This window comes from Dermacentor andersoni, chromosome 6 (genome assembly GCF_023375885.2).
Source record: "Dermacentor andersoni chromosome 6, qqDerAnde1_hic_scaffold, whole genome shotgun sequence".
In the NCBI taxonomy this organism is placed as follows: Eukaryota; Metazoa; Arthropoda; class Arachnida; order Ixodida; family Ixodidae; genus Dermacentor; species Dermacentor andersoni.
In genome coordinates, this window is record NC_092819.1 from 136,731,865 (window position 1) to 136,756,305 (window position 24,441).

At 46.4% G+C, this 24,441-nt stretch overlaps 1 protein-coding gene and 2 long non-coding RNA genes across 4 annotated transcripts; 2 read left to right on the forward strand and 1 right to left on the reverse strand.

Annotated features, from left to right (window-relative positions):
- The first annotated feature begins 332 nt into the window (after window positions 1-332).
- LOC126523567 (uncharacterized) lies at window positions 333-6,137 on the forward strand. 2 transcript variants are annotated; one of them, XR_011895278.1, is made up of 3 exons: window positions 333-624; window positions 2,204-3,899; window positions 5,927-6,137. XR_011895278.1 is itself a non-coding variant. In XM_055066910.1 (2 exons), exon 2 carries the CDS (start codon window positions 2,394-2,396, stop codon window positions 3,612-3,614), a length of 1,221 nt encoding a protein of 406 aa, XP_054922885.1. In that variant the 5' UTR covers window positions 333-624; window positions 2,204-2,393; the 3' UTR covers window positions 3,615-6,137. The 2 variants fall into 2 exon arrangements, 1 of the variants encoding a protein (XP_054922885.1); XM_055066910.1 differs by having other exon boundaries at window positions 2,204-6,137.
- Window positions 6,138-6,853: 716 nt separating this feature from the next.
- Window positions 6,854-11,321, forward strand: LOC129382742 (uncharacterized). Its single transcript, XR_008610791.2, has 2 exons — window positions 6,854-9,153; window positions 10,763-11,321. It is a non-coding gene; the product is annotated as an uncharacterized lncRNA (long non-coding RNA).
- Window positions 11,322-11,644: 323 nt separating this feature from the next.
- On the reverse strand, window positions 11,645-16,896 carry LOC129380096 (uncharacterized). The gene is made up of 3 exons (XR_008610790.2): window positions 16,438-16,896; window positions 16,200-16,368; window positions 11,645-11,810 (listed from the first exon to the last, which is right to left on the reverse strand). It is a non-coding gene; the product is annotated as an uncharacterized lncRNA (long non-coding RNA).
- Window positions 16,897-24,441: the final 7,545 nt, after the last annotated feature.

The following is a 24,441-nucleotide window of genomic DNA, read 5'->3' on the forward strand; positions in this document are numbered from 1 at the left end:
TCTTTATAAAAACAAATTAACTAACATTCCAACTATTACGAAGATCATTTGTTTACCATAAAGTTGGAAAAATTATCGATCACGCGCCCTGGTCAGCCAATCAGATAGCTCGCCCACGTGACGTCATATGGGTTATTTGCATCATATGGGTAGGGGACATGCGTTTCCCCGCAGGCCGGCTGAGGCCGGTGAACAATAGAAGGCAGCATCCACGTGACCCTGCGTTCCCGGATGTTAGTTCCCTAAGTTGGTTTCCAACTGTCCCTATGGGGCCACTGAATACCTAGTGTGTCACGTGATTGGGGAGGTTTCTTCCCTCTATTGCTGCCGGATTATACAACAACCCTAGTGCGTGCAATGTCGGAATGGCGCACGTCTGTGATCGAGCTGCCATCGGCGATGACGATCGTCGCTGCGAATTCTGCAGCAAACTATTCATACAGAGGAAGAACATGCTGCAACACATCAGGAACGTTCACAAAATGGCCGTGGATGTCAAGAAATTGATGAAATGCGACGTATGTGGCACTTCCCTGCCTACAATGGAGAAGTATTCGGTGCACCAGATCGCTGCGCACAACTTCGAGGCTGATTACGTGCACCTGGTGTTCCGGAACAATAAGGGTGAGGAACAGTTTTATTAAGTTTATTCTCTGTCATCGTGAGCAAATGACGTTTAAACGCAATATTATATCTTGGACTTTTTTAATTTCTTGTTGCGCAGTGTGCCTCCAAAAAGGCAGTTGTTTATGCTTTGCGGGCCTTTGTTTTCTTTTTCTCTATCTGTTTCGCGAAGAGCAGCTTTTGCGCAGGTGCCTAATTTATTTCCTTGGGGTATTTTGAAGTTTGTATCCTCGTTAAATATAATTTGTTTGTTTATCCATCTATAGTATAGCCATGTGTGCGCGCTCCCAGCGATGCGCTACATGACGTACGTTTGGCATTGTCTGCTTTCCTGCACAGCAAGTGGAGTGAAATTTGACGTTTGTACATCTTATTTTTTTAAGCGACAGGAGTAAGCTGTTCTGCGTTCTGACGTTGCTCTGTGCCACAAACGTGCGTGGCCTAGTCTTCGCCTCAGTGCACGTTGCAATGCGGCAGAGACGCAGAACCGGTACCATACATGAATTTGCGGATGTCGCCGGGATGGTTTCACAGCGTATTGTGGGCAAACTCTTTAGCAGTACATTTCATAGAATAGAGCGAAATGTGACGCTCGCGCACCCCCCCCCCCCCCCCTTTTTTTGTTTTTACTTAAACGAGAGGAGGGATTTGCTCTGCGTTCTGACGTTGCTCTGCGCTACTTGCGTGCGTGGTGTAGTCTTCGCCTCAGTGCAGGCCGCAATAGGTCCGAATGCAGGCCGACGTAGGTCCACGACCACACTTGCAATTGCGGCTGTCAGCGGCTTGGTCTCCCGGCGTACTTTGGGAAAATTCTTTAGTAGTACCACAGTCCCTCAATAGAAGGACTCTGGTTGTAGAATTCATAAAGTAGAGCGAAATTTGACGCACGCGCAATCCTTTTTTCTTTAAGAAGAGTGTGTTAGGAGGCTACTTGGTAAGACATCTTTTTGTGAACTTAAACTGCGCTTGAGAAAAGACACCAACGTAGAAGAAGACAGGACGAACGCAGACTAGCAACTGGTTTATTGAAATCACACGTAATGCTGCCTCTTCGAACCAGGCGCATGCCCAAGCCAGATCATAACCGCGTGACGATGGAACACTCCCTCGCCAAGCCCCTATCTACAGTAAAAAATCAAGCTCTTCTTGAAAAGAAGGAGCTTTTCAAGAAGAAACTGAGAGAAGGGGTTCACACTGTTCTGGGGCGTAGCTTGCACCATGTGCTCTCAGTTCGTCTTTGTCTTATCGTAACAGCATTGCTATGAATGTACAGTCTGATTCAATATTGAGGAAGGAGTGAGCATAGATCATGCTTAAGTTTCATATTTGTTTCTTATTAAAACAAAACTAATATGATAAATTTTTTGAAGTTATGGCGCATTGCATTTGAAATTCAATTTTAACATAAATTTGAGCAATATCAAGGGTGACCTCATGACACAGTCGAGTTGAAGGTGAGGGAGTAAAATAAATGCTACATTAGCCCGTGCCCAAAGCCTTCAGAGTGATTATTTTTGTTTGCATCTCTCTCCCAATAGTACTTGTCACTATCTAATGCTGTTTTGTGCTTTTATTACAGAATTTCATGAATGGAAAGCAGAAGAGGGTAGCCAAAACTGCTGGTTCATTTTGCCCAGGGACCCCAAAAAGCTGGCCAGTGGAGAAACAAGGATCCACTATTACTGTAATAGATCAGGCGAGGCAAGGAAAAAGGAAGGTCATTGTGTCCGTCGGGAGAATAGTCGGGGGAGCTGTAGGTCTGGTAAGATATGTCTTTCATTTATTACCGTCACAATTACCGTCCGACACCTGAAGGCACCACCATAAAAGTCAGGTATCAAAGAAACCATTACGGTCATAAACCAGAAATTCAGCACTTGAGAATGAGTGACAAGGAAAAGGCCAGCGTAGCAGAGAACCTAGAAAGGGGTGTGCCCATGAAAACCATTCTAAAGCGAGTAAGAACATCTGTGGCATCCAAGCTGAGGCCCGTGCACTTGGCAGAGTGCTCAACCCTGCATAACATCAAACAGCAGTTTAACATTGCTGCTCCTGAACATTGTCACACTAATGACGCTATCAGTGTAAACATGTGGGTGCTTGTGATGAAAGAAAAAGGTGAAACACTTGTCCGCCTGTACAAGGCACAAGGTGCAGTGGACCCAAGTGGTACATTTCCTTCAGCAGACTTTGCTCTTGTTCTGATGACAGAGTCTCAGAAGGAGCTACTAGAAAAATTGGGCCCTGCAGGTACTGTATGTCTTGACTCCACACATGGAACTACAGAGTACCAGTTTGAGCTGACCACTCTTCTGGTGCTGGATAAAATAGGATCAGGTGTAGCTATAGCTTATTTCATCTGCAACCGGATGAACGAGCAAACTTTGACAGCATTCTTCAAATATCTGGAGTCGGCCATGGCCAAAAAAGTGGCTGCTAAGACATTTATATCTGATGATGCGTCGCAATTCTACAAAGCATGGTCCATGGTCATGGGTGCCGCAAAACAGAAACTTCTCAGTGCCTGGCATGTGGATAACAATTGGCGTAAGAAGATACTCGAGTGTGTAGAGAAACAGCTAAGGCCACATGTTTACCATAGTGTGTGGCTACTCTTAGAGTTCCTCGCGGAAAAGGCATTTGAAGATTATTTTAAGCAATTCCTTTCTAGTGAGGAAGAAAAACTGAGGGACTTCCTGAAGTACTTCAATGACCACTATGCAGTTAGGCCGCAAGAGTGGGCCTATTGCTTCAGGACTAGAGCAGCTGTCAACACTAACATGCACCTTGAGAGCAAGCGCAGGACGTTAAAGCATACTATGCTGGAGAGAAAACAGAATAAGCATGGTGACAAACTTATTTCTGCCCTCATGGACTTGACAAATCATTTTTTAATGAAAAGAGCTATCCAGATGATGAAAGGGGCAACGGGTAAGAAGCTGAGCAGAATTCAGAAGAACCACAGGTCTGGCAGTGAAATGGCAGCTTGAGCCAAATTAAATGAAGATGGCTGTGCCAAATTAAATGAAGATGGCATATAGACTGTGCCATCTCAGTCTATTAAAGGGCTCTCATATAAGGTGTCAAAAGTGGGAGATGGTGCTTGCTGTCCTTTGAGGTGTAAGGAATGTGCAGTGTGTGTGCATACTTACATGTGCACTTGCTATGACCATCTTATACACTTTACAGTGTGCAAGCACATTCACTGTGTGGTCATCGCTAATCCAACTAGCAGCAACAAGGCCCATGAGAGCTCACCCGAAGAAGCATGTGAGGCAAGTCGGGCATTGCACATTGTACAGAGTATAACAAAGCTGGAAGCAGCCAAAGCAGTGTAAAGCTCAGCACTCTTAAGAGCAAAAATGGACTCGGTCAGACAGGCAATATCAGATGGTGAAGTCTCTGAGGGTGTGGCTGAGAAGGCAAACAATTTGTTTGAGCCAGTTTTCATGCTTGTTGAAAGTGAAAGTGACCCAAAAAGAAAGATGCCAGACCATTCAAATGAACCAGCCAACAAAAAAGTTGTGCACCTGTTAAGATTTCACTCTACAAAAAACCCTAGATTGTCGCAGCCATCATCTAGCCTTTCAAGGCCCACTGAAGCTCAAAAGGAAGTCCTTAAATAACAGCTTAGGGACAGCAACATAGAAACAAGAGATAACCATGTCAGCAGGGCACGATTACTGGTAACAAGCCTCCAGTGCAGTTAGGAAGAGAGAAGTGGTGCAGTAGTGCTGTGCTGTCATGCCTTATTGAAGCAGGTTGAGGGCTCGCATGTTAACAAATCATGACATGTGGTCTCTGATGATTAGCCCGTCTGTTTTTGTCTGTGGTGTGCAGCCATATGTCACAGCTGGATGGTATGTGTGTTAGAGCACGAGAGATGCCTCCATGCTTGTTGTATGAGCTGCTGGTAAGTGTTCTGTGAAGATAGGTACAGACCCAGTGGTCATCTCTGGTATGTGGCAGCTGTTGGATGGTAGTGTGTTAGAGCACGCCTCCATGCTTGTCATATGAGCCGCTGGTAAGTATGTCTGTACATAGATGTAAGGAAGTGCATTGGATGGTGTGTAGTGTTTCAGTGTGCAAAAGCCTCCAATGTGTTTTGCTACTTATAAATTTGTGTAAACACTCAGTAGCGCAGTAGTTATGATGTTGCACTGTTGAGCACGAGCTTGCGGGTTCAATCCCAGCAAAGGTGGCTGCATTTCAGTGGTGGTGAAATGAAAAAAAAAAGTGTGTAGTTGAATTTAAGTGCACATCACAAAACCCGAGGTGGTCAAAAATATTACTGAGTCCCGCACTGTGGCATGCCTCATAATTCGATCTAGATTTTGTGTTCCATGTGATGTTCTTATTGCCCATTTGAATAAACTTTTATTTTTCAGATTACCAAAATAGAGGGCATATGCAGTGGTATTGTGTGCAGTCTGGATAAGTTGCTCTGGTCATGAGCACTCAATTAAAACTTCTGCATATTTGGCTGCAGCAGACAGTGTCATAATGATTGTAAAGACTATGCAGAAAGCTTTAGGCCACTCTACATATCAGATCAGTTTTATATTGCATCCCTTATGGTGCATATCTCTTACTTGAGTAGGCATAATAACAATTGGCAATGCTTCCTTACACATTTAATATTTTTCTCTTTTTCTTTTGGAAGAGTAGCCTTCGAAGAATAATCTACAACAGTGCTCCTACCTTCTCTTTCACTGTCTCCCCATTTCTTTTCTACACTTCAACTTCATTCTACGCACTTTCTTATTCTCCTCTTCATCCTACATTGAGGGTGTGGGAAAGTGAGCTAAGCGTGCATAAAGATTGCTGTGCCGAACTTAATTGCGGCACTGACGAAAACAAATCTTTGTCAAAAGGTTCACTCCAGCTACATTCCCCCCCCCCAAACACTGTTTATCACTTCAAGCCTTCATATTCCTGTGAGCTTTTGTCTTGTTTAACAGTTGTAACAGTCATACTATTTATTACTATCAATAGCCAGCATACATTTAGCACTGCAAAGGGCTGTTTAGAAGATGTGCGAGTTTCTACTTCCCTTATGATAAATACTCCAGACATTCAGTCTCTATTTTATGAAAATCTTTCAAACATTGCCAGTGATGACCACCATATAGGTTAATGTCGGCATGGGATTGAGGCTTTCCCGCAAAAAGAACAGTTATGTTGTGCTCATATCATGTGACTGGCAGTTTCTGCTGTAATTTTTGCACTTGTCAACTGCACTGTGAAGAGTTCATTTCTGTGAATATGTGCTGGCCTGATTCTTCTTGTTCACGCATTTCAGATCTTGTGCTATGAGATGAGGAGGTGTAAAATAAAAACACTGTGTAGATTTCACAATGCCTTTAAGAAACCACGCGAAGCTTGGAGATGAAGCATTACATGCACCTTGAACCAAGTGTCTGGACACAGCGAGTGAAAGTTGTTTTGTCATGAGCGAGGGTGTCGGTGTTACTTGTAACTACCTTTAAATAAAGGTTTGTTTCAAAACAGTGGCTCAACTCTGTGTTTCCCCCGGTAAAAAACACAACCATTGGGATTTTCATGAGCGAGGGTGTCGGTGTTACTTGTAACTACCTTTAAATAAAAGTTTGTTTCAAAACAGTGGCTCAACTCTGTGTTCCCCTGGTAAAAAACAAAACCATTGGGATTTACAATTCGCTTTTTAAACATAATTGAACAACATGAATAAAAAAAACTTGATGAATCAAGATATAAGCTTGCCATACCATGGAAACACTTGAAACTCCTTTTGAGAAGCTTACTCATACACGAACACACTATAGCAATTATTTTCAATCGTATACCCACAATTTGCCATGTCACCATGTCAAGTTTCAAGGCAGATTTTTTTTAGACTCCAGGAAGCTATATGCCTAATTCTATCCATTGTTTACTGCATTGCATTTGATTTTCTATAACAAATAAAATTGAATTCTCCATTGATTGCGCCGACGCTCACATTATAATTATATGCTATTATTATTGACTAGTCATATATTTTCTTGGCGGGTGGGGGCTGCACTGGTGGCGTTCTACGAATTTGCGCCGCGTGTTTGTGCGGGTAAGCTTAAGTGCAGAATTTTTTTTGCGCGTTATGAAAACAATGCACTGCAGGTATTTTAATTAATGCAACGAGCTGTATGAAATATCGGTCAAGGGGTTGGAAACGTCGTTATAGAGAATCCCGACGATTTTTCTTTTGCGTGTGTGAATTTGGAGTTGATTCACAGTTTTATTTGTTTATTTTGGCTACATTGCGCCAATTGCGCTTCCATAGAATAAAGAAACGCGCTTCCACGCGCTTGCCGACTCGATCGCAAGGGGACAGCCTGATCAACATCAACATCAGCAGCAATGGCGGATTTGCGCTTGCCATGGCGCTTGCAAAGTTTTCAATAGTTTTCGACTATTAAGTGATGCTTTTGCTATTTTAACGTGTGGAGGTTCATTGTACGTCTGTTTTTTCAAGTTTGGCATGTGTTTTAACACATGTGAAGGTGTAGTCTTTTCTTCTTCACCGGATATTTGTACAAGACCCCGTTCACCGTCTATCAGGTAAGATGTGTACGTATGCTACACGCAATCGTAGTGCTTCACTAAGCCACAGTGCACTACAAAGTTAAGCATGAGCGGTACACAAAATTCACAAGTTCTTAGTATTGCCAAGAACAACCATTGCTTGGTGAAGTTCTCACAGGCGTTGTAGAAGTTGTTGGGCGCGGCAGTGCTGAACGTAGCGTTAGCGGCTTAAGTCGTGTTTTTTACTAGTAACAACGTGTCACTATTTCATATTATTGGCGGCGTCTCCAGGACACCAAATCGGTAACGGGGACACCAGAGCTAGAACGCGGACTGGTCCATGGGTTGGGGCTCGCCGAGTCCTGCGCGTGCTAGTAGTATATCTTGATGTCTGTAGGCTGTGTGTAAGTCGTACTTTCCGAATTTTCTGACGCATTTTAAGATCAGCAGCTGTCCGCTTTCGCGGACAAGGCTGGAGTCAGGGTGGTCCGTGAGTTGGGGCAACATAACCTGCTTCCAGTTTTGATCCCTCCGCTGCCCCTTGGGTACCCTGCCGCCTCCTTGATTATAATCCAATGCTCTCCTGAGGCCTCTGTTTGCCGGTTACATGTGCCCTCCTGGAGCCTTACTTGTAAATGAATCCGATCTATCGTCGCAACGAAAAAAGCGCCCCGCGACTTCTACAACACCAGTCAGAACCTTGCCCATTGGTTTACATATGTGTGGCCGCAAATATCTGAAACTTAATGCCAGTTCAACAGGTTTGTTGGCAAGGGTGTCAGGTCGTTGCTTTGTGTTGAATCGGCCTTTTCTCAATTCTTAAGAATTTAATTGGAATGCACCTGACCAGTGCTGCTTTGTGGTGCTTGTCACCAGTCCCTTGGACAGGGAAGACGTATGAGAATCCCTGTGCATACACTTTATACGCAGTGGTGTGACCGCTTCCTTTGGGAAACTACCACGTTAGCGATATTGTGAGCGCAATGTGACTTTCCGTCATCTTCCTCATCCTTACGTAGTGTGTGTCGCTTCTTCCTCGCCATAGCTCTAGCTCGGCAAGAATAAAGCGGTTCCTTAGAAGTGGTGGAGGTGCTGGGGTTCTGCATACCAAGGACGTATAAGGTAACAGTGTTTGTGCCTTTAATATGTCTCATTCGATCATTTTGAGACGTGGTGGTGTTCATGCGTTAGCACAGTGCAAGGACATCCACAATGTAAGAGGTACATGATTCTCGAATTGTATACTCTCTCTGGGCTTTTCTCACGATTTCAGCACAAGTAGTGGGAGCATCAAAAAACTGACAAAGCTGGTGCATGAATGTTGCCCAGTGTTGGTGTTCCTTGGTGTTGAAATTATCCTTCCTTTCTCTAAATCCAAGGGCGAGATCTTGCATTCTGAATGTTTGCTTGCGCTCTCATTATTCGCCTTCACCATGCTTTCGTCAGCGGTCGTCTGCTTGGTGAAGTGGGAGCGCCTATTGAACACTGCCTACTCACTGATGTAGAAGGTGAAGCAAACAGTCAGAAAGCTAGAAGCTTGCCCAATCTCATCCCAGGTTTTTAATCCAGTTTGACATTGAAGCATCCTGGTAGTATTAAAGTACTTTAGAAAGAGGTTCCAGAAGCATTGCCAAGTTTGCCACTTGGTGAAATTTGTAGTTTGGAAACAATTTAGGCTCTTAGCAAGATTAGTAGTGAACAGAGGTTTTCACATGGCGATTGGTGTTGTCCAAATGCATGAAGAGGTCACAGTACGAGTACTTAAGCTGATAGTGTCGGGTAACCATAAGCACCAGCAGGGGCCCCGTAACAGTGTCCCCTTTAACTTCAGATATGCTTCACTGCATGATGCTAAATATGCTTCGCCGCATAACACGACTCTGCTGCAGTGAAGGTGACTTAAACCGACAACAGCCGAGAAGGTGCAATCAGCACTGCGCTGCCTGGTTCTTGCTGTTGGCCTTTTCTTCTTTTCACAGTGTCCTTACTGTAAGTGCACTCCAGAGTTACAATGCAGGATATGCATGTGTGCATAAGCTTTCATTCAAGAGTAACTCATGATCGTAAGTTACGTCATCATGGTTTCGTACCATGTCACAGCATCATAAATGAGACATAATAAAGAAGCCCTCAAAATCTGCGGGAGAGACTAATCTTTTGTGCGAGATTGTGCTATCCTTGCTGCACGCAGTGCAATATTATGACTCTCATGTCTATGGTGGCATTGTCGATTAGGAATGTTTCCTTACTGCGTTAAAAAAATGTGAGTGCATCTTTCAGATAATAATGGCATTATAGCTTCAGAGTTGTTCAAGTTTGGGGTACTTGTTCACTAAAAGTACATTATCAGAAAAGCTTTAGAATTTCTAGGTCATAATTGCATTTGAAGAACTAAGTCTTCCTACACATAGCAATTGGTAGCTTACTGTGTAATGTTGAAGGTGGTTTTTATTCATAGGCCCTACGCAGAGAGCAGCAACACAATGCCTGGCATGTGACCAGGGTTCATCACAGTGTTTGCATTTCCAGTGCTCGTAACTGATTCCAAGCATAAATTTGCTTTATGAATTCTTTGTAGACAGAAGGTGCTTGAATATTGGTTGCATGAAATGCTCCAATGCACAGTGTATATGTACAGGGTGTCTTTTATTACCATACAGATTTTCTTGTTTTAAAGTTATGAGCGCAGCAAATGTGGCATTCTTGCAGAGGAATTCCTCTATTTTGGAACTCCACAAATTTGGAGGCAGTCACATTTTATAGCACTCTCATTTCTTACAAATCTTGAAAGTTGCACCTAATTCAAGATATTCATCATTGAATTTCACTGGTAAATCGAGGCAATATTGGAACCGAGTGTGCTGGGAGCGCAGAAAAGAAGGTACCGCTACCTCATCAGATGGAAACACCCCCGACAACAGGCTCGAGAAAGTCTGAAACAACATCTTGGCCAGTCATTGTAGCAGCTGATACGACACACTTTGCCTGGCAAGCATGTGCATCAGTGTGCCGTGTCAGGCTATCATTTAAGCTTTGTCCCACACTTCTTGACAGGGCACTGCCGCCTGATGTGGAGCAGGATGCACCAAGTTTTGATTGTACTCAATTGAGCGCGATAATATTTCAAAATAAGTGCAATTTTCGAGATTTCGAAAAAGAAAGGGTGTGCATTTACATGTGACTGCCTCCAAATATGCCATTTAGAAGGCTGCCGCCAAGTTACTAAAAAAAAGTGACTGAATTTTTCAAAATTAATTTTCTGAAACTCGCATTAGCAGCAAAGCGTGTCCTCCTCACCTAGAAACTCCTTTGCAAGAACGACAGGCTCTCTGTGCTCAAAACTTTTTGCTAAATATCTGCATGGTTAAAAAAAAAAAAAAAACTAGATATGCATAATTGTTAATGTATGAAAATCGTACACTATCACTTTTCAAAATTTTTGTCCTATGCAACACCAGAAAAATTGGAAAAAGAAGCTTCAGGTGACCTATCTGATGTGCAAGTTGCATGGCCATATTATTGTTTTAATTTTTCGCTATTACCTTTTACTGTGATGTCGCCACTGCAGCAGCTCGATGGCTGTGGCTTTTCATTCCAGGTCACAAAGCTGCACCCAGGTAGAGGCAGAATCCAAAAATGCTTGTGTACTTAAGTATAGCTGCACATTACAGAATCCGAGGCCCTCAAGATTTATTCGTAGCCCTCGAGTTCCATATTTTTTATTGGGATTGAAGAGTAACGTTTGTGCTGTATCCTTCTATTTCAGACTAAATAATGTGCATGCAAAATTATATCTTCATTACTTTACACCATTGCACCAATATCTGTTGTGCGTTGATTTTCTGATGTCCTTGCATTTGCTATAGCAAGGATTTTTAAAAATCAGCCACAAAAGAAAAAAAAATAAATGGTCAAGGAACGAAGTGGTGTGTAGCAGCTCCCTTTTTTTTAATCGGCAGCAAGTTTTGCACTCGTGTGTTAGCAACACTGTTTCGCCAGTTGTGTACTTCAAAAGAAGTGTTACCTTTCTGCTTTGGAACTTTGTGGTTTTGTTCTGCCAGCTGCTTGACCAACACAAGCAAAATGTACTTTGGATATTCCACAAATTCATTCTGTATGCATTTGGTACAATAAAATTTGTTTCAAGAATGGACAAATGCAGTGATGGTTAATTGAAAACTGCAACATGCTGAGTTTCATGCTTCATTAATTTTCTCAGCCCCAAAGAAAGCATGCGAGGTTTGAAAATGTATCATGTGACATTAGTGCACTCGGTCTAGAGAACTGATTAATGCTGCACATACATTGAACATGGTGGCCATGACCATCCCCCATGAATTGGCATTCCCTGCCTAAACCACCTCACCAAGACAGCTTGTTAGCAGCAAGAAAGCTGACGGGGCTTCCAAGAATTTCTATGCACTATTTATTACTATCGCCCTACTGACAATTGTCTTGACAAAAGTGGAAGCCGAATCGGTTGAGGTCGATCAGTTTTATTTACATACAACCTATTATAAAGTGGACCTTTCTTCGCCTCTTCAACTGTTCCCACAGCTGCTGCTGCCATCTTGCACGCCACATCGAGGAGGAGGGCAATGTACATGGCAGGTGCATGGGGGGATTTTCCAAGGAACTCTGGAAAGCTGTAATCAGATTGTGGGCAAAGTTAAAAACTTAAATACAAAAAGGGTGTAGAGTATTGTAACCTTGTACATGTTGATCACACCACATGTTTCAGCTACAGCTATAAGTGCCTTGTCTCATCAAGCAAGCTACAGTTCTTGCAATGTTACACTTTGTGATACTCAGTATGAATTGATAAGACTAGTTGCTATTCTAGTGGTTGTGCAGGCCACAAGGGAACAGTGCCTGGCCTTTGTGCTTGTATGTGTCAATTTCTCTCAGTCTCGCCCAAGCCACACCAAAATGTTATCCACAAGTGTCGTGCCAAAATGGCCTGGCGACATTTCGTATTAAGCCGTTTGACCCATTTATTGCACTGATGCACACAGTGCAACCAAATGAAGGAAATGACATCGCCTAGGTGATTATTAAATTACCCTTCTAAAATACCACAAGAGGAATTTTGCTGTGGCAAGAGCCTTAGCAAAACCATAAGAGACACAAAAATGAAGGAAAAGCGACACCTTCAAGTTCCCGCACCGACTCACCATGAGAAGCACGAATTTTGGCAGTGTCTGCTTGAGCTTAGTTATTTGGAGATACATGCAGTTGAATGCTTTTACAAGCATTGAGATGCCCCACTATGCTAGCTTGCCTTTTATGGCTATAGAAAGTTGTATACTGCCACAAGTCTGCCTATTCTTCCGATTGGAATCTATATTGAAGCTGCTTTGAGCAACGGGCGGTATTCTATTTCAGCGCTAATGATACATTGACAGTAGTGTGCCTGGAAGGAATAGACAAGCATTGCAGAAGCTGCAGCACTTTGTGCTTGCTGAATGATCATACGAGAAGGTAAAGATGCCATCAGAAAGCATCCTTCGTATAGTCTCTTTAAAAGAAAAATACTACATCTAGACATGGTGACAGTTGTAGTGGCAAACTAAAAATATTATAATGATAGTTCAAGGTGTGGTATGGCATGTTTATGCTATTTCTGAAAAAATAAACACGGAAAGTGTGTCCATGCCAACAATTGACAGGATGTGCAGATGCAAAGCTGCCATACAGCACCACGGCGTCAAAAGGACAGTATGCAAGTGGTGGTCCAGCATCAAAACTTCAATCTCCCTACACTACAACACTGGGAGGCCATGCTGCATGACAGAAGCCTGTGTGGCCAGCAGGTGCTGCTCTGTCGGGCACAGGACGTGGCAGCAACTATTTCTCCTAAGGATTCAATAAACGGATTTCTCTACCTCACCTGCCATGCGATGCGCCGTGTGAGGGAATGACAGTGCCACTACTCTCACAGGATATGGATGGTGCACAGCACCACCTTGAGCATCGGAGCGCACGTCTGCCTATGAGCTCTGTGTACTACGAACACAAGTGGTGCATGCGAAGTAACATTTAACATATCACTGCCAAATGCCATCAATGAACACAAGCAGCAAAGAAAGCTGCTTACATAATTTTCAGTGTGTCGGATCTGCATATTTTTTACATCCTGTCTGCATGCCGCATTGTTCATTTGTTCATCACTGCTAACAAGTGCATAGTTGCATGGTACTTTTTTCGATTTTGTGCACTTTCTTTTGTCCTGAAAAAATAACCACAGCAGCTATCTTCATAAAAATAAAGCAGTTAGATGTTTCTCAATGAGCCGTAAGTATTAAAGTTGCTCAACAGGGTAGTCTACTGAATTGATTGTATTTGAGTACTGCAGGCCTAGTTGTTTCTTTGTGCCTCGGCACTAGTTAGCTGAAACACCCTGTATACTGGACGGCTTGCCTGGCTGCCCGCACCGCCGAGGCGGAGCATCTAAAGTTTTCGTGGCGCACTTGTCGCCGTCTCGTGGCACCGGTCGTCCATCCTTATCGCGCAGCACCCGCCAGCGTCGTCTGGTGTTCTGATTGGCCGCGGCAAATCGGACAGCTCTGGCGGGCGGGAAAAGTGGTCCGCAAGCGATCGGGCTTGCCGCCTCGTTTAACGCCTACTTCTATCCCCTGGCCAAGAGCTTTGCCCGGTTTAGCCGCTCCGTCTTTGGTGTGAACGTGCCTTTAGAGTAAAAAATCAACAGCTTACGCTTCCACATTTTTTGCTTGGTAGCTGCATTCAATTTTCTTGCTCCTCGTCTTTTAGATGTCTAGGCTCCCCACATTTTAACGTGGCTGAATAGTGCACAAATCAGAAAAACGAGTTTCTGTGGCCTAGCCTTCTCACACTTGCAAGGATACCAGCCAAAGTTGACCTATTTTTCTTATGGGGTGCCCACTGATAATGAGGATGCTGACATCGAAGGATCTCAAGTGGTTCTCTAGCATTTTGGTGACAGAATACAGTAATGCCGAGCTACAACGGACTTGATATCTGTCAGCACCAATGAACGCAGTAGTTAGTAGTCTCACTAAATTGAGAGTTCAGCCCAACAGCAGATGGACACCAGTGGTTTGAATCCCCATGTTGGCAAATTTAACTGGCTGAAATCAAGCATCTAAAAGACACGCACTTAGTTCCATCCCTTCAATCTGTGAGCATAATGAAGATCAAAGGTCAGGTTATGTGGCTGCAGCACCTTCTGTTCATGCAGCATACCTTTACTTTCCTTTACCAAGACACTTAGCATGCACATACCTTGTGTGCAAGCCACATCTATTTAAAACAGAAACAGCGCTTTCCAATCGTGAGCAAAAGTTTGGAGGTAAAATATGGTAGAATTTTTTGTCCAGCCAACGCATGCACGCTGAAATCCAAGTGGTACAGCCAATATGTGCCTGTTCAATCACTGCAATGCATTGAGACACTTCGAACAACGCACGGCTGTACCAGAAAAAGTTTAGATGTTTTTCACTAATGCAAGCTTTCGAGTAGCTCGAACGTAAAGTGGCCTGTGTGTTATTGCTATTCAGCCGGAGTGCAATAGGAGCCAGTCAAATTGGTAAAACATGAAGTCAATGTGCACACAAAGACTACGTGTACCCTTGCATGATTTTGTGCCACAGGTAGCTAACAGCTTCCAATTCACAGTCCTTGTAATATGCTTGTGGCCGCCATCTACAGTGATCTATTTGATTTAACGGGGATGTGTATGTTGGCTGAAAACAAGAAAATATGCTAGAAAATATATTAACACCGATGGATGCAATATGTCCTTTCCGGTAGTTTCGCAAGGGGGAAACTAATTCGAACTTCATGGCAGCGTGCACCGCACAGCTGCACCTCATTTTATATCCTCGGGCATGCGTCAGTGTTGCCGCAGCTGTCTGTAGTGACACCCTCGCGTGCATTTCTTGTTCAAGCTTTGTTGAAGGGTTTGAAGAAATGAAGGCAGTACGGTGTTGCTCATTTCTCCTTTTAGTATCCTGCTGCTTGCGGAGCATAGTAGCGCCTGCAACTCAGTTCTCAATGAGACCTTTGAATAGTGTGTGCATCTTAACCCTTTCATAGACGCAAGCAGAGAACAGGCCGCTTTGTGTCCGAGACATTACAAGTGCTTTTTTTTATGAAGCATTTTTTACATAACGTAAAATCTCAAAGGTGACTACGATTCAGTAATAGCGAAAAGTGGGAATATTACGTCCCACTATACAGCCTCAAGGCCCGTTTCTACCTACTCGTGGTCACCTGTAATGTGATTAGAAGCAGCCAGAGTACCCAGTACATTATACATTGTTTGTGCATGTTTTCATTATACTTACTGAGCATGCTTTGTATGAGAATCCTCAATCAGGGCTTTCCAATATCGCAAGGGTTCTTAGAAAAAAGATGCTTCTTGAAAATTCTGGAGGGCTCGTATGTAGCAGCTCGCATATGTAGGAATGCGATTTGTTCGCGATGCTAATAATTTGATCAACTGTTTTGGTAGCTGTGGGTACGAGAAATTTAGACACCTAACCGCACCAAAATTCAGCTATTATGAAAACGCGGAATTTCGATAAAAAAAGTCCATTTGCCGCTGTGGTGGTTTGAAGGAAGGCGACAGAATAAACTAAACATTGTAGAAAGGCAAGTAAACAATCTGCGCAATCGCTCTATCGCGTTGTTTGACAAAGAAATGGACGAAAAAATGTGCTTAACGTGATTCAGAAACACATCTACACAGGAATGTTCAATGGTAGAAATTACACTTCACCGCTACATAATAGCGAAGTAGCCCTGAAAAGTGGGACCAATATTTTCCGACCGCCCAACAAAGGGTGAAATGCGCACAGTATGTACGGCAACACTTGCTTTATTCACCGCAGTAATGCCACCCTGTAATGGAGACACAACTACGACAAACGGTCCGCATTTCTTCCGCAGCGAGAAGCGAGAAAAAGTGAAACATTTTTTACCGAGTCAGAAATAAGCCAAGCGTGTTCCTGACGGTATGTAACGGCATGCCGCTGTAAAAAGGGGGTCCATACCTCGGGGTTCAAATTCCGCAGACACGACATGCGCTTCAGCGTAACCGTCAATTTGCGGTTGAGCAAGCGACGTTTTTGCATTTTCTATTCCGCATCAGCATCTTCTAGGCAGCGAGGGAGCACCTTGAAAACCAGCACGACGGGGGCCGTCTCGTTGAACAATCAAGGCCTAAAATTTAAAAGAAAACACAACTATTAGCGCTTATTGTTTCAAATTTTGTGATTTCAGTAGACTTACCTTGATGTTGTCGCACATTTCTTGTGGATCCATGTTGCTTTCAAGGTCGTTAACGCCAACATAAAGAACGGCGAAATCGACACGCTCGAAGCGCATCGTGGAGACAGCTCACGCCAGCCGCACTGCATTGTAGCTAGCAAAACTGAATGTGCAGGCTTTTATAGACTCAATTAGGCGCAGGCGCGACCTATTTAAGAATTTAACCTGACTCACCGACAATCACGCCGCGCAAGGACGGCATGACTGAACACGATCCAGCGAGGCGTAACAAGACCACGCGAACGAACCTACGTGAGCCGGCAATGGCCGCATGTGGCTGGCAGAAACCACAGGGATTTAGCAGCAGCACCTAGCAGCGTCTTTCCCTAGGCGTACAAGTACCTATCTGGGGGCAGGGAGTACGCCACTGGCACACGTCACATCCGGTTTGCCTCCAAACCGGGTACAGCCAGCCTGCGGGGATACGCTTCTGGTAGGGGCGGCTTAAAATTCCGCCGAGCAGTGCGCTGCGATCGACAGCGATGTGCATTTTTAAAACCTTATAATAAATTACACGCTTTACGCAGAGCACTTAGATGTGTCAATTAATGATCAGAAGGACCTACTCTAACGACTCAGTACGTTTGTAGAAAATCGCCAAAATCGTTTCAGGGTCCCTTTAAGCGGCAACCACGTACATGGATGCGATATTCAGGCGAGGCGACAGGCCGACGCCTGGGAGGCACGTCGCGGAGTGTCCACCTGGACACGACGTCGCGAAATGAAAAAAGAAAAAAAAGAAGGTAGCGACGAATTTACGTTGTAGTTCGAATCAATAAATTCACTCAAACATAAAGAAATTGCAAACGCGCCCTGATGCCAATGTTCTACCCAAGCTGTAGTAAAATTAGCTTTGATGTGCTCTTATCGACAGTTCGACGCCGCCATAAAGTGTACTCGAAGCAGTGGCGTAGCCTGAAATTTATTGCGGGGGATGGGGGAGGGGGGGTTTCACCGACAACTACCACTCCTTCCTATATATATATATTGTAGTGGGTAATATGCATGTGGCACTGTGCGGACTGCCACCGCTGCGGCGCGAGACACGAGCGCGGGTTGTTGATGCGAAGCGCTAGGACTCGTGATCTAGAGCTACCTGCGATCCCTCGAACGAGCTACAATAAACCCCATTTCATTTGGTGGAGGTGCGGGGTAACCTCGAAAACTGGAACTCCGAAGCCGGACGCTACCGACTGCTGCGACCATGCCTGACGAAACCACCCAGGAAGATGCACCACAGCCTCCGACGATCATCGTTTCCGGTGCATTGCGCCAGCGTGATCCTGCCATCTTTAGCGGCACCGATGATCATGACGTGGAGGATTGGTTGTCATCTTACGAAAGGGTGAGCCAGCAAAACAAGTGGGACGACATCACGAAGTTGCACAATGTGCTGTTTTACTTAACCGGCGTCGCGAACCTCTGGTTCCGAAACCACGAACACGATTTCACAACGTGGAGCAGATTCAAGACAAGTTTCACAGAAGTGTTCGGGCGCCCCGCTGTGCGCAAGCTTCGCGCAGAACAACGCTTACGGGGGCGCGCGCAACATCACGGTGAAACGTTCACAAGTTATATCGAAGATGTCATTGACCTGTGTAGAGAGAGAGAGAGAGAGGAATGGGGAAAGGCAGGGAGGTTAGCGCGTGAATCCGTCAATGGCGGAACAGGACAAGATAAAACACATTATGAAAGGCATTGATGAGGACGCATTTCAAATGTTGCTAGCGAAGGATCCGCGTACCGTGGCCGAAGTTATCAACTTGTGCCAAAGTTTTGACGAGCTACGGAAACAACGCATCTTAGCTCGGCGCCCACCGCCTACGGAAGATTCGTTAGCAGCATTGGTTATTGGCGACAACCACACAACTTTGCTGACGCAAATAAAGGAATTTGTGCGCGAGGAGGTAGCGCGACAGCTCTCGATTTTGCCGACCACGGAGAAGCCTTCTCAATATTTGGCTCCAGCGATCCGATAGGTAATTCAAGAGCAAGTGACCGAAGCTCTTCCACCTCCGTGTCAGCCGGCTCCTGTGGCCGCGCCTCTGACGTATGCTGAAGCCGCTGCACGGGCGCCTCGTCTGCCGGGATTCTCACCTCCGCCTTCAGCGCCTCTCCAGCCGGTGTTCTCTCATCCGCCCTCGCCTCGCCAGCAGGTCGCTGCCTTTTTCAGCGCACAGCAGCAAGGTACAAATCCTTGGCGCACTCCTGACAACCGCCCAATATGCTATGCCTGCGGTACACCGGGACATGTAGCGCGCTTCTGCCGCCGGCGCTTGCCGGCCTTCGTGGGCACCGCGCGACCACCCAGCTCCGACTTCCGACCTTTCCGTATGCCTTCACGACCACCACCGGAAGTCTACGCTGCTGATGACATACCAGCACCGCAGTCACAGCTCTACAATACTCGTCGCTCACCTTCCCCTCGTCGGCGCTCACTCTCACCCATGCGTCGTAGGCCCAGTGCCAGTACTACTGAGGCGGAAAACTGATTTCCGCAGTTCCTGAGGCACGAACTGCGTCATCGTCGGAACATCAAAGTCCTCGTTTTTCCCCCGCTAACGTTATTGAAGTGTCTGTTGATGGCATCAAATGTCTTGCGCTCGTCGATACAGGTGCTGCTGTATCTGTGATTAGTGAGAAACTTTGCCATGAATTACGGAAAGTGACCATGATGCCTTCGGTATTATTGCTTAGAACAGCCAGTGCACAACAAGTTCAGCCAGTCGCTATGTGCACTGCCAGGGTGTTGATTCGAGACATTTTGTATTCGATTGATTTCTTTGTGCTAACTTGTTGCTCCCACGATGTGATTCTCGGTTGGGATTTTCTGTCGCGCCATCACGCGGTCATTGACTGTGCACGTGCTGAGGTTCAGTTCTCCGTTCTATGCGATTTGCCATCTCACGACTTTCAAGTTCATGATGTTACCAGGATCTGTGTAGCTTCAGATACTGACCTTCCCCCTCACAGCGCGGTATTTGTCCCTCTTTCATGCGCATCGCTTGCCGAAGCGACGGTCATGTTTTCACCCGCTGCCGTCTTCATTCGCCGCCAGCCTATATTGTTGCCTTTCGCCCTCCTCACGGTTCACCATGGGGGTGCAGAAATACTGATTTCTAACCCAAATTCGTACACTTTGGCTTTGCACTGTGGCGAGACTATTGGTACCATCCAGACTGTGGACGCTGACGTTATTGTGCAGTTCCCTGTTCCCGACGACGTGGATACTGCCAACGTAACAGCACTGGCACCCCATGTGCCATCTAACCGAGTACCACCGGATGTTTTTTGTCGCTCTATTGCCGATGACCTCGAGCCGACACAACGTGAGCGGCTTATTACTCTTTTAAATGATTTTCACGCCTCTTTTGACTGCAACCAAGCATCATTAGGCCGCACGAGTACCGTCTCTCACCACATTGATACGGGACACCACGCACCATTACGCCAGCGTCCGTACCGTGTGTCATCCACCGAGCGTCGTGTCATCGCCGAGCAAGTTGAAGACATGCTTGAACGTGGTGTTATCAAGCCATCCTGCAGCCCTTGGTCATCTCCTGTAGTACTCATTAAGAAAAAAGATGGCTCGATTCGTTTCTGTGTGGACTATCGTCGCCTCAACAAGATTACACGAAAAGATGTCTATCCTCTACCGCGCATAGATGACGCCCTGGATTGTCTTCATGGTGCCGAATTCTTTTCTTCTTTGGACTTGCGATCGGGCTATTGGCAAGTGCCAGTGGATGAATCCGACCGCTCGAAGACAGCTTTTATTACGCCTGATGGCCTGTATGAGTTTACAGTAATGCCATTCGGCCTCTGCAATGCACCCGCGACATTCGAAAGGATGATGGACAATCTTCTACGAGGCCTCAAATGGAAGACGTGCTTGTGTTATTTAGACGACGTGGTAGTTTTCTCCCCTGATTTCACCACTCACCTCTCTCGTCTACGCGAAGTCCTTACTTGCCTTACCACCGCCGGCCTTCAACTTAACTTGAAAAAGTGCCGCTTCGGAGCCCGCCAGCTGACCATACTTGGCCATGTCGTGTCGAAAGACGGCGTCCTTCCCGACTCTGACAAACTTCGTGCTGTCGCAGAATTTCCGCGGCCGACTACAGTGAAAGAGCTCCGCAGTTTCGTCGGTCTTTGCTCTTATTTTCGCCGCTTTGTGCGCAATTTTGCCTGCATCATCGCTCCCCTGACGAAGCTCCTGGCTGGCTCTGGTGACCTTCGTGACTGGACTCCGACATGTGACCAAGCCTTCACCACTTTGCGTCGTCGGCTTACCTCACCGCCTGTTCTACGCCACTACGACCCGAGTGCACCGACTGAAGTTCATACAGACGCCAGCGGCGTTGGTCTTGGGGCCGTCCTTGCACAACGCAAGCCTGGCTTTCCAGAATATGTGGTTGCATATGCGAGTCGTGCTCTCACGAAGGCAGAATCCAATTATTCTGTCACGGAAAAAGAGTGTTTAGCTATAGTTTGGGCCTTAAACAAATTTCGCCCTTACTTGTATGGCCGTCCGTTCGACGTTGTGACAGACCACCACGCGCTCTGCTGGCTTGCGTCACTGAAAGACCCGTCGGGGCGTCTTGGACGTTGGGCTCTTCGGATCCAAGAATTTGACATTCGCGTCATTTATCGATCCGGGCGCCAACATTCTGATGCAGATGCGCTCTCCCGTGCGCCCATGCGATCCGACGAAAGGCCACCTTCATCCATAGAGTGCCCGGTTGCTACGCTTGCTGTTACTGACATGCCGTCTGAACAGAGAAAAGATCCGTGGATTCTGTCTCTCATTGACATTCTTAGCAGTTCTTCAACGTCTACATGCCCTCAAGCCATTCGTCGCCAAGCCACCCACTTCGTGCTACGGGACGCCATCTTGTACCGCCGAAACTATCAGCCCGACGGTCGCAAATGGCTGCTAGTCTTCCCTCGCCATTTGCGTTCCGACGTGTGCACGTATTTCCATGCAGACCCACAACAAGCTCATGCTGGCGTCCTGAAAACCTACGAGCGGCTCCGCCAGCGGTACTACTGGCGCGGCATGTATTCTTATGTCCGCAAATACATTCGGTCATGTGCAGCCTGTCAGCGACGCAAGGCATCTTCTCATCCGACAGGCCCTCTGCAACCTTTACCGTGTCCTGCACGTCCTTTTGATCGGGTTGGCATCGACCTTTATGGGCCTCTTCCGTGCAGTGCTGCCGGAAATCGTTGGATAATTGTCGCAGTCGACCACCTGACAAGATATGCTGAAACTGCTGCACTTGCTTCGGCTGCTGCTCGCGACGTCGCCGCATTCATCTTACGGCATTTCGTCTTACGGCACGGCGCACCGCGAGAACTACTCAGTGACCGAGGCCGTGTCTTCTTGTTCGAAGTTATTAATGAGCTACTCGCCGCGTGCCGCACTATTCACCGCACCACTACGGCGTATCACCCACAAACTAACGGTCTAACGGAACGATTCAACCGCACCCTTGGGGACATGCTCACCATGTATGTTGCGTCGGATCATTCAAATTGGGACGATGTCCTCCCTTTTGTGACGTACGCATACAATACCGCCGTTCAGGCTACCACAGGCTTCTCACCATTTTTCCTTCTTTATGGGCGTGAACCATCCACTACCCTCGACACCGTACTACCATATCACCCGGATGCCTCTGAATTCACCCCTCTTTCCGAAGTTGCTCGCCATGCTGAAGAGTGCCGCCAACTGGCTCGCTCGTTCACGTCGGATACCCAAGGAATCCACAAAGATCACCACGACAACGATCAGCCCACACAGTCCTTCGCCGTGGACTCTCACGTCTGGCTTCGGCTGCCCTTCCAAGCTCCAGGCCTTAGCCCAAAGCTTGCTCCGAAATATCAAGGTCCCTACCGGGTCGTCGCGTGTACTTCGCCTGTAAATTATGTGGTCGAACCGGTGACGCCATCTTCGGACAAACGCCGCCGTGGCCGCGAGACTGTTTACGTCAGCCGCCTGAAGCCGTACCACGACCCCCTTATCGTATCATCGCCTTAGGTCGCCAGGATGGCTCCTCTTCGCCCCGGGGGTAGTTGTAGTGGGTAATATGCATGTGGCACTGTGCGGACTGCCACCGCTGCGGCGCGAGACACGAGCGCGGGTTGTTGATGCGAAGCGCTAGGACTCGTGATCTAGAGCTACCTGCGATCCCTCGAACGAGCTACAATAAACCCCATTTCAATATATACATGTGTGTGTGTACATGTGTGTGCGTGTGTATGCGCGCGCGCGTGCGCCTGTTTGCGTGTGCGCGCGCATGTGTTTGTGTGGAGGCTGTACATCACGCAAACTCCACACACAAGAATGCTTTAACAATGAGGACGCACGTTTTGCAACCACTTCGCAGTAAATTGTGCTATCATACTTATGCCAATCTTAAAATTAATGGTAATAAAAATTATAGTTTGTTTACAAATTTACGGATTTATATAGTATGTCGATGGCCTAGCTGGTATATGACATGGAAAAACGAACAGCGTTAAAAACGGGGTCATACGAAAACAAGACAGCGCTCGATCGTGTCTCTCCTCGTTTGCAGGCCAGACTTGTTGCAGCCCACGTAACAACGGACATCACCGTTGCTTTCCAGCCCGACATTCTAGTGAGCGGTACGGCCACGGTTCCGTACGGGAGAGGGCAGGCACTATTTTGAAAGTTTCATATCACCCAATCGCGTTTTCGGCGTTGTGGGAACACTATATTATTCTAGATTTAAAAATAAAGGAACGAAGCTTTGTGCTCGAACTTCGATAGTTTATGACGAAAGTTTCACTCCCTTTTGCTGACCTGCTGTCGGACTTGTTTGAAGAGATGTTGGAAGTAACTTGCAATCATGGTATTGTAGTCATCACGCAACACAATGTTATTTGATCACACTCGGGAGCCGATGAGGCAGACAGTCCGTAGTACGTCTGCTTCCTGTTTAGTAGCCTATGTTAATATCCCGGCATCCGTGGTTCGCAGTAAAATGAGGGCCAGTAGCTCCTAGAGATATGAAAGCATCGTGTCTCCTGACAATTCCGTCTATTCTGAAGATGGCTGAGACGTTTATTTAGGATGAGCTCTCCACAGCAAGCAGCACGTGTTACCACGTGGTAGGTGAACCTCAGCTAGGCGACTGGCCACGGCTGTGTGGTGTTGAGCGATCAGGGAGTGACGAGACGCGCTCCCTATATCCATAATTATCCGCCATCTTCGTTCTCGACGCCTTTAATGTGCGTTGCCCCCTCGTATCCATCGCTCCACTCCCCTTCTTAACATTATGTTCCATTAGTCGCTGTCACACTCTCGAACATACACCGGTTTGTCGAACGGCGCGGCGGCCTTCAATATTCCTATTTTCCGTTTCTGCCTGTGTTTCGAGGCCATTCTACTACTTGCCCTTCCATCTGTTTGTTGTGGCGGTTTCCTTGCTTCCCTAGCCCCGCACCCACGTCCGTGATATATACTGCCGTGCGCAATTGAGCGTTCGTTTAAAGCGAAGCGTTTCTTTTTTCTCGAAAGTTGCTCAGTGTCCGGGATGGTTCTACATGGAAGGAGCGTCGCAGAGAGGAAGAACGCGAGAAACTCGTTTGGACCTTTGCACCTCGTCGAATTTGCACGATGGCCTCTGGAGCTCCCTGGGCGTTGATCTCCACATTAGCCTCTTCACCAGGCCCCTCGCCAGGCCCCATAGCAAATTTTGGTTATACGCTGAAAGTTGTTACGTGCCTTCTAGGGAGCGTTCTGCCGCAAAAATTTTTCACATCGGCTCATTAATAGCCAAGGTAGAAATGCTTCAGTTGCGTGAACCCTTGATTTCCGGAGGCGAGCTGCACTGCCAAGCGAGACACTGACGGCGTCGCGCACGATCTGTTGTGATTGTCTCGTTTCGCGCAGCGCACGATTTTTCGCCCTGTGAACGAGGACACCTGACTAGC

What these genes read in the sequence shown, in the direction of transcription:
- LOC126523567 (XM_055066910.1), top strand. Translation starts at nt 2,394, where the DNA reads ATGTCTTTCATTTATTACCGTCACAATTACCGTCCGACACCTGAAGGC.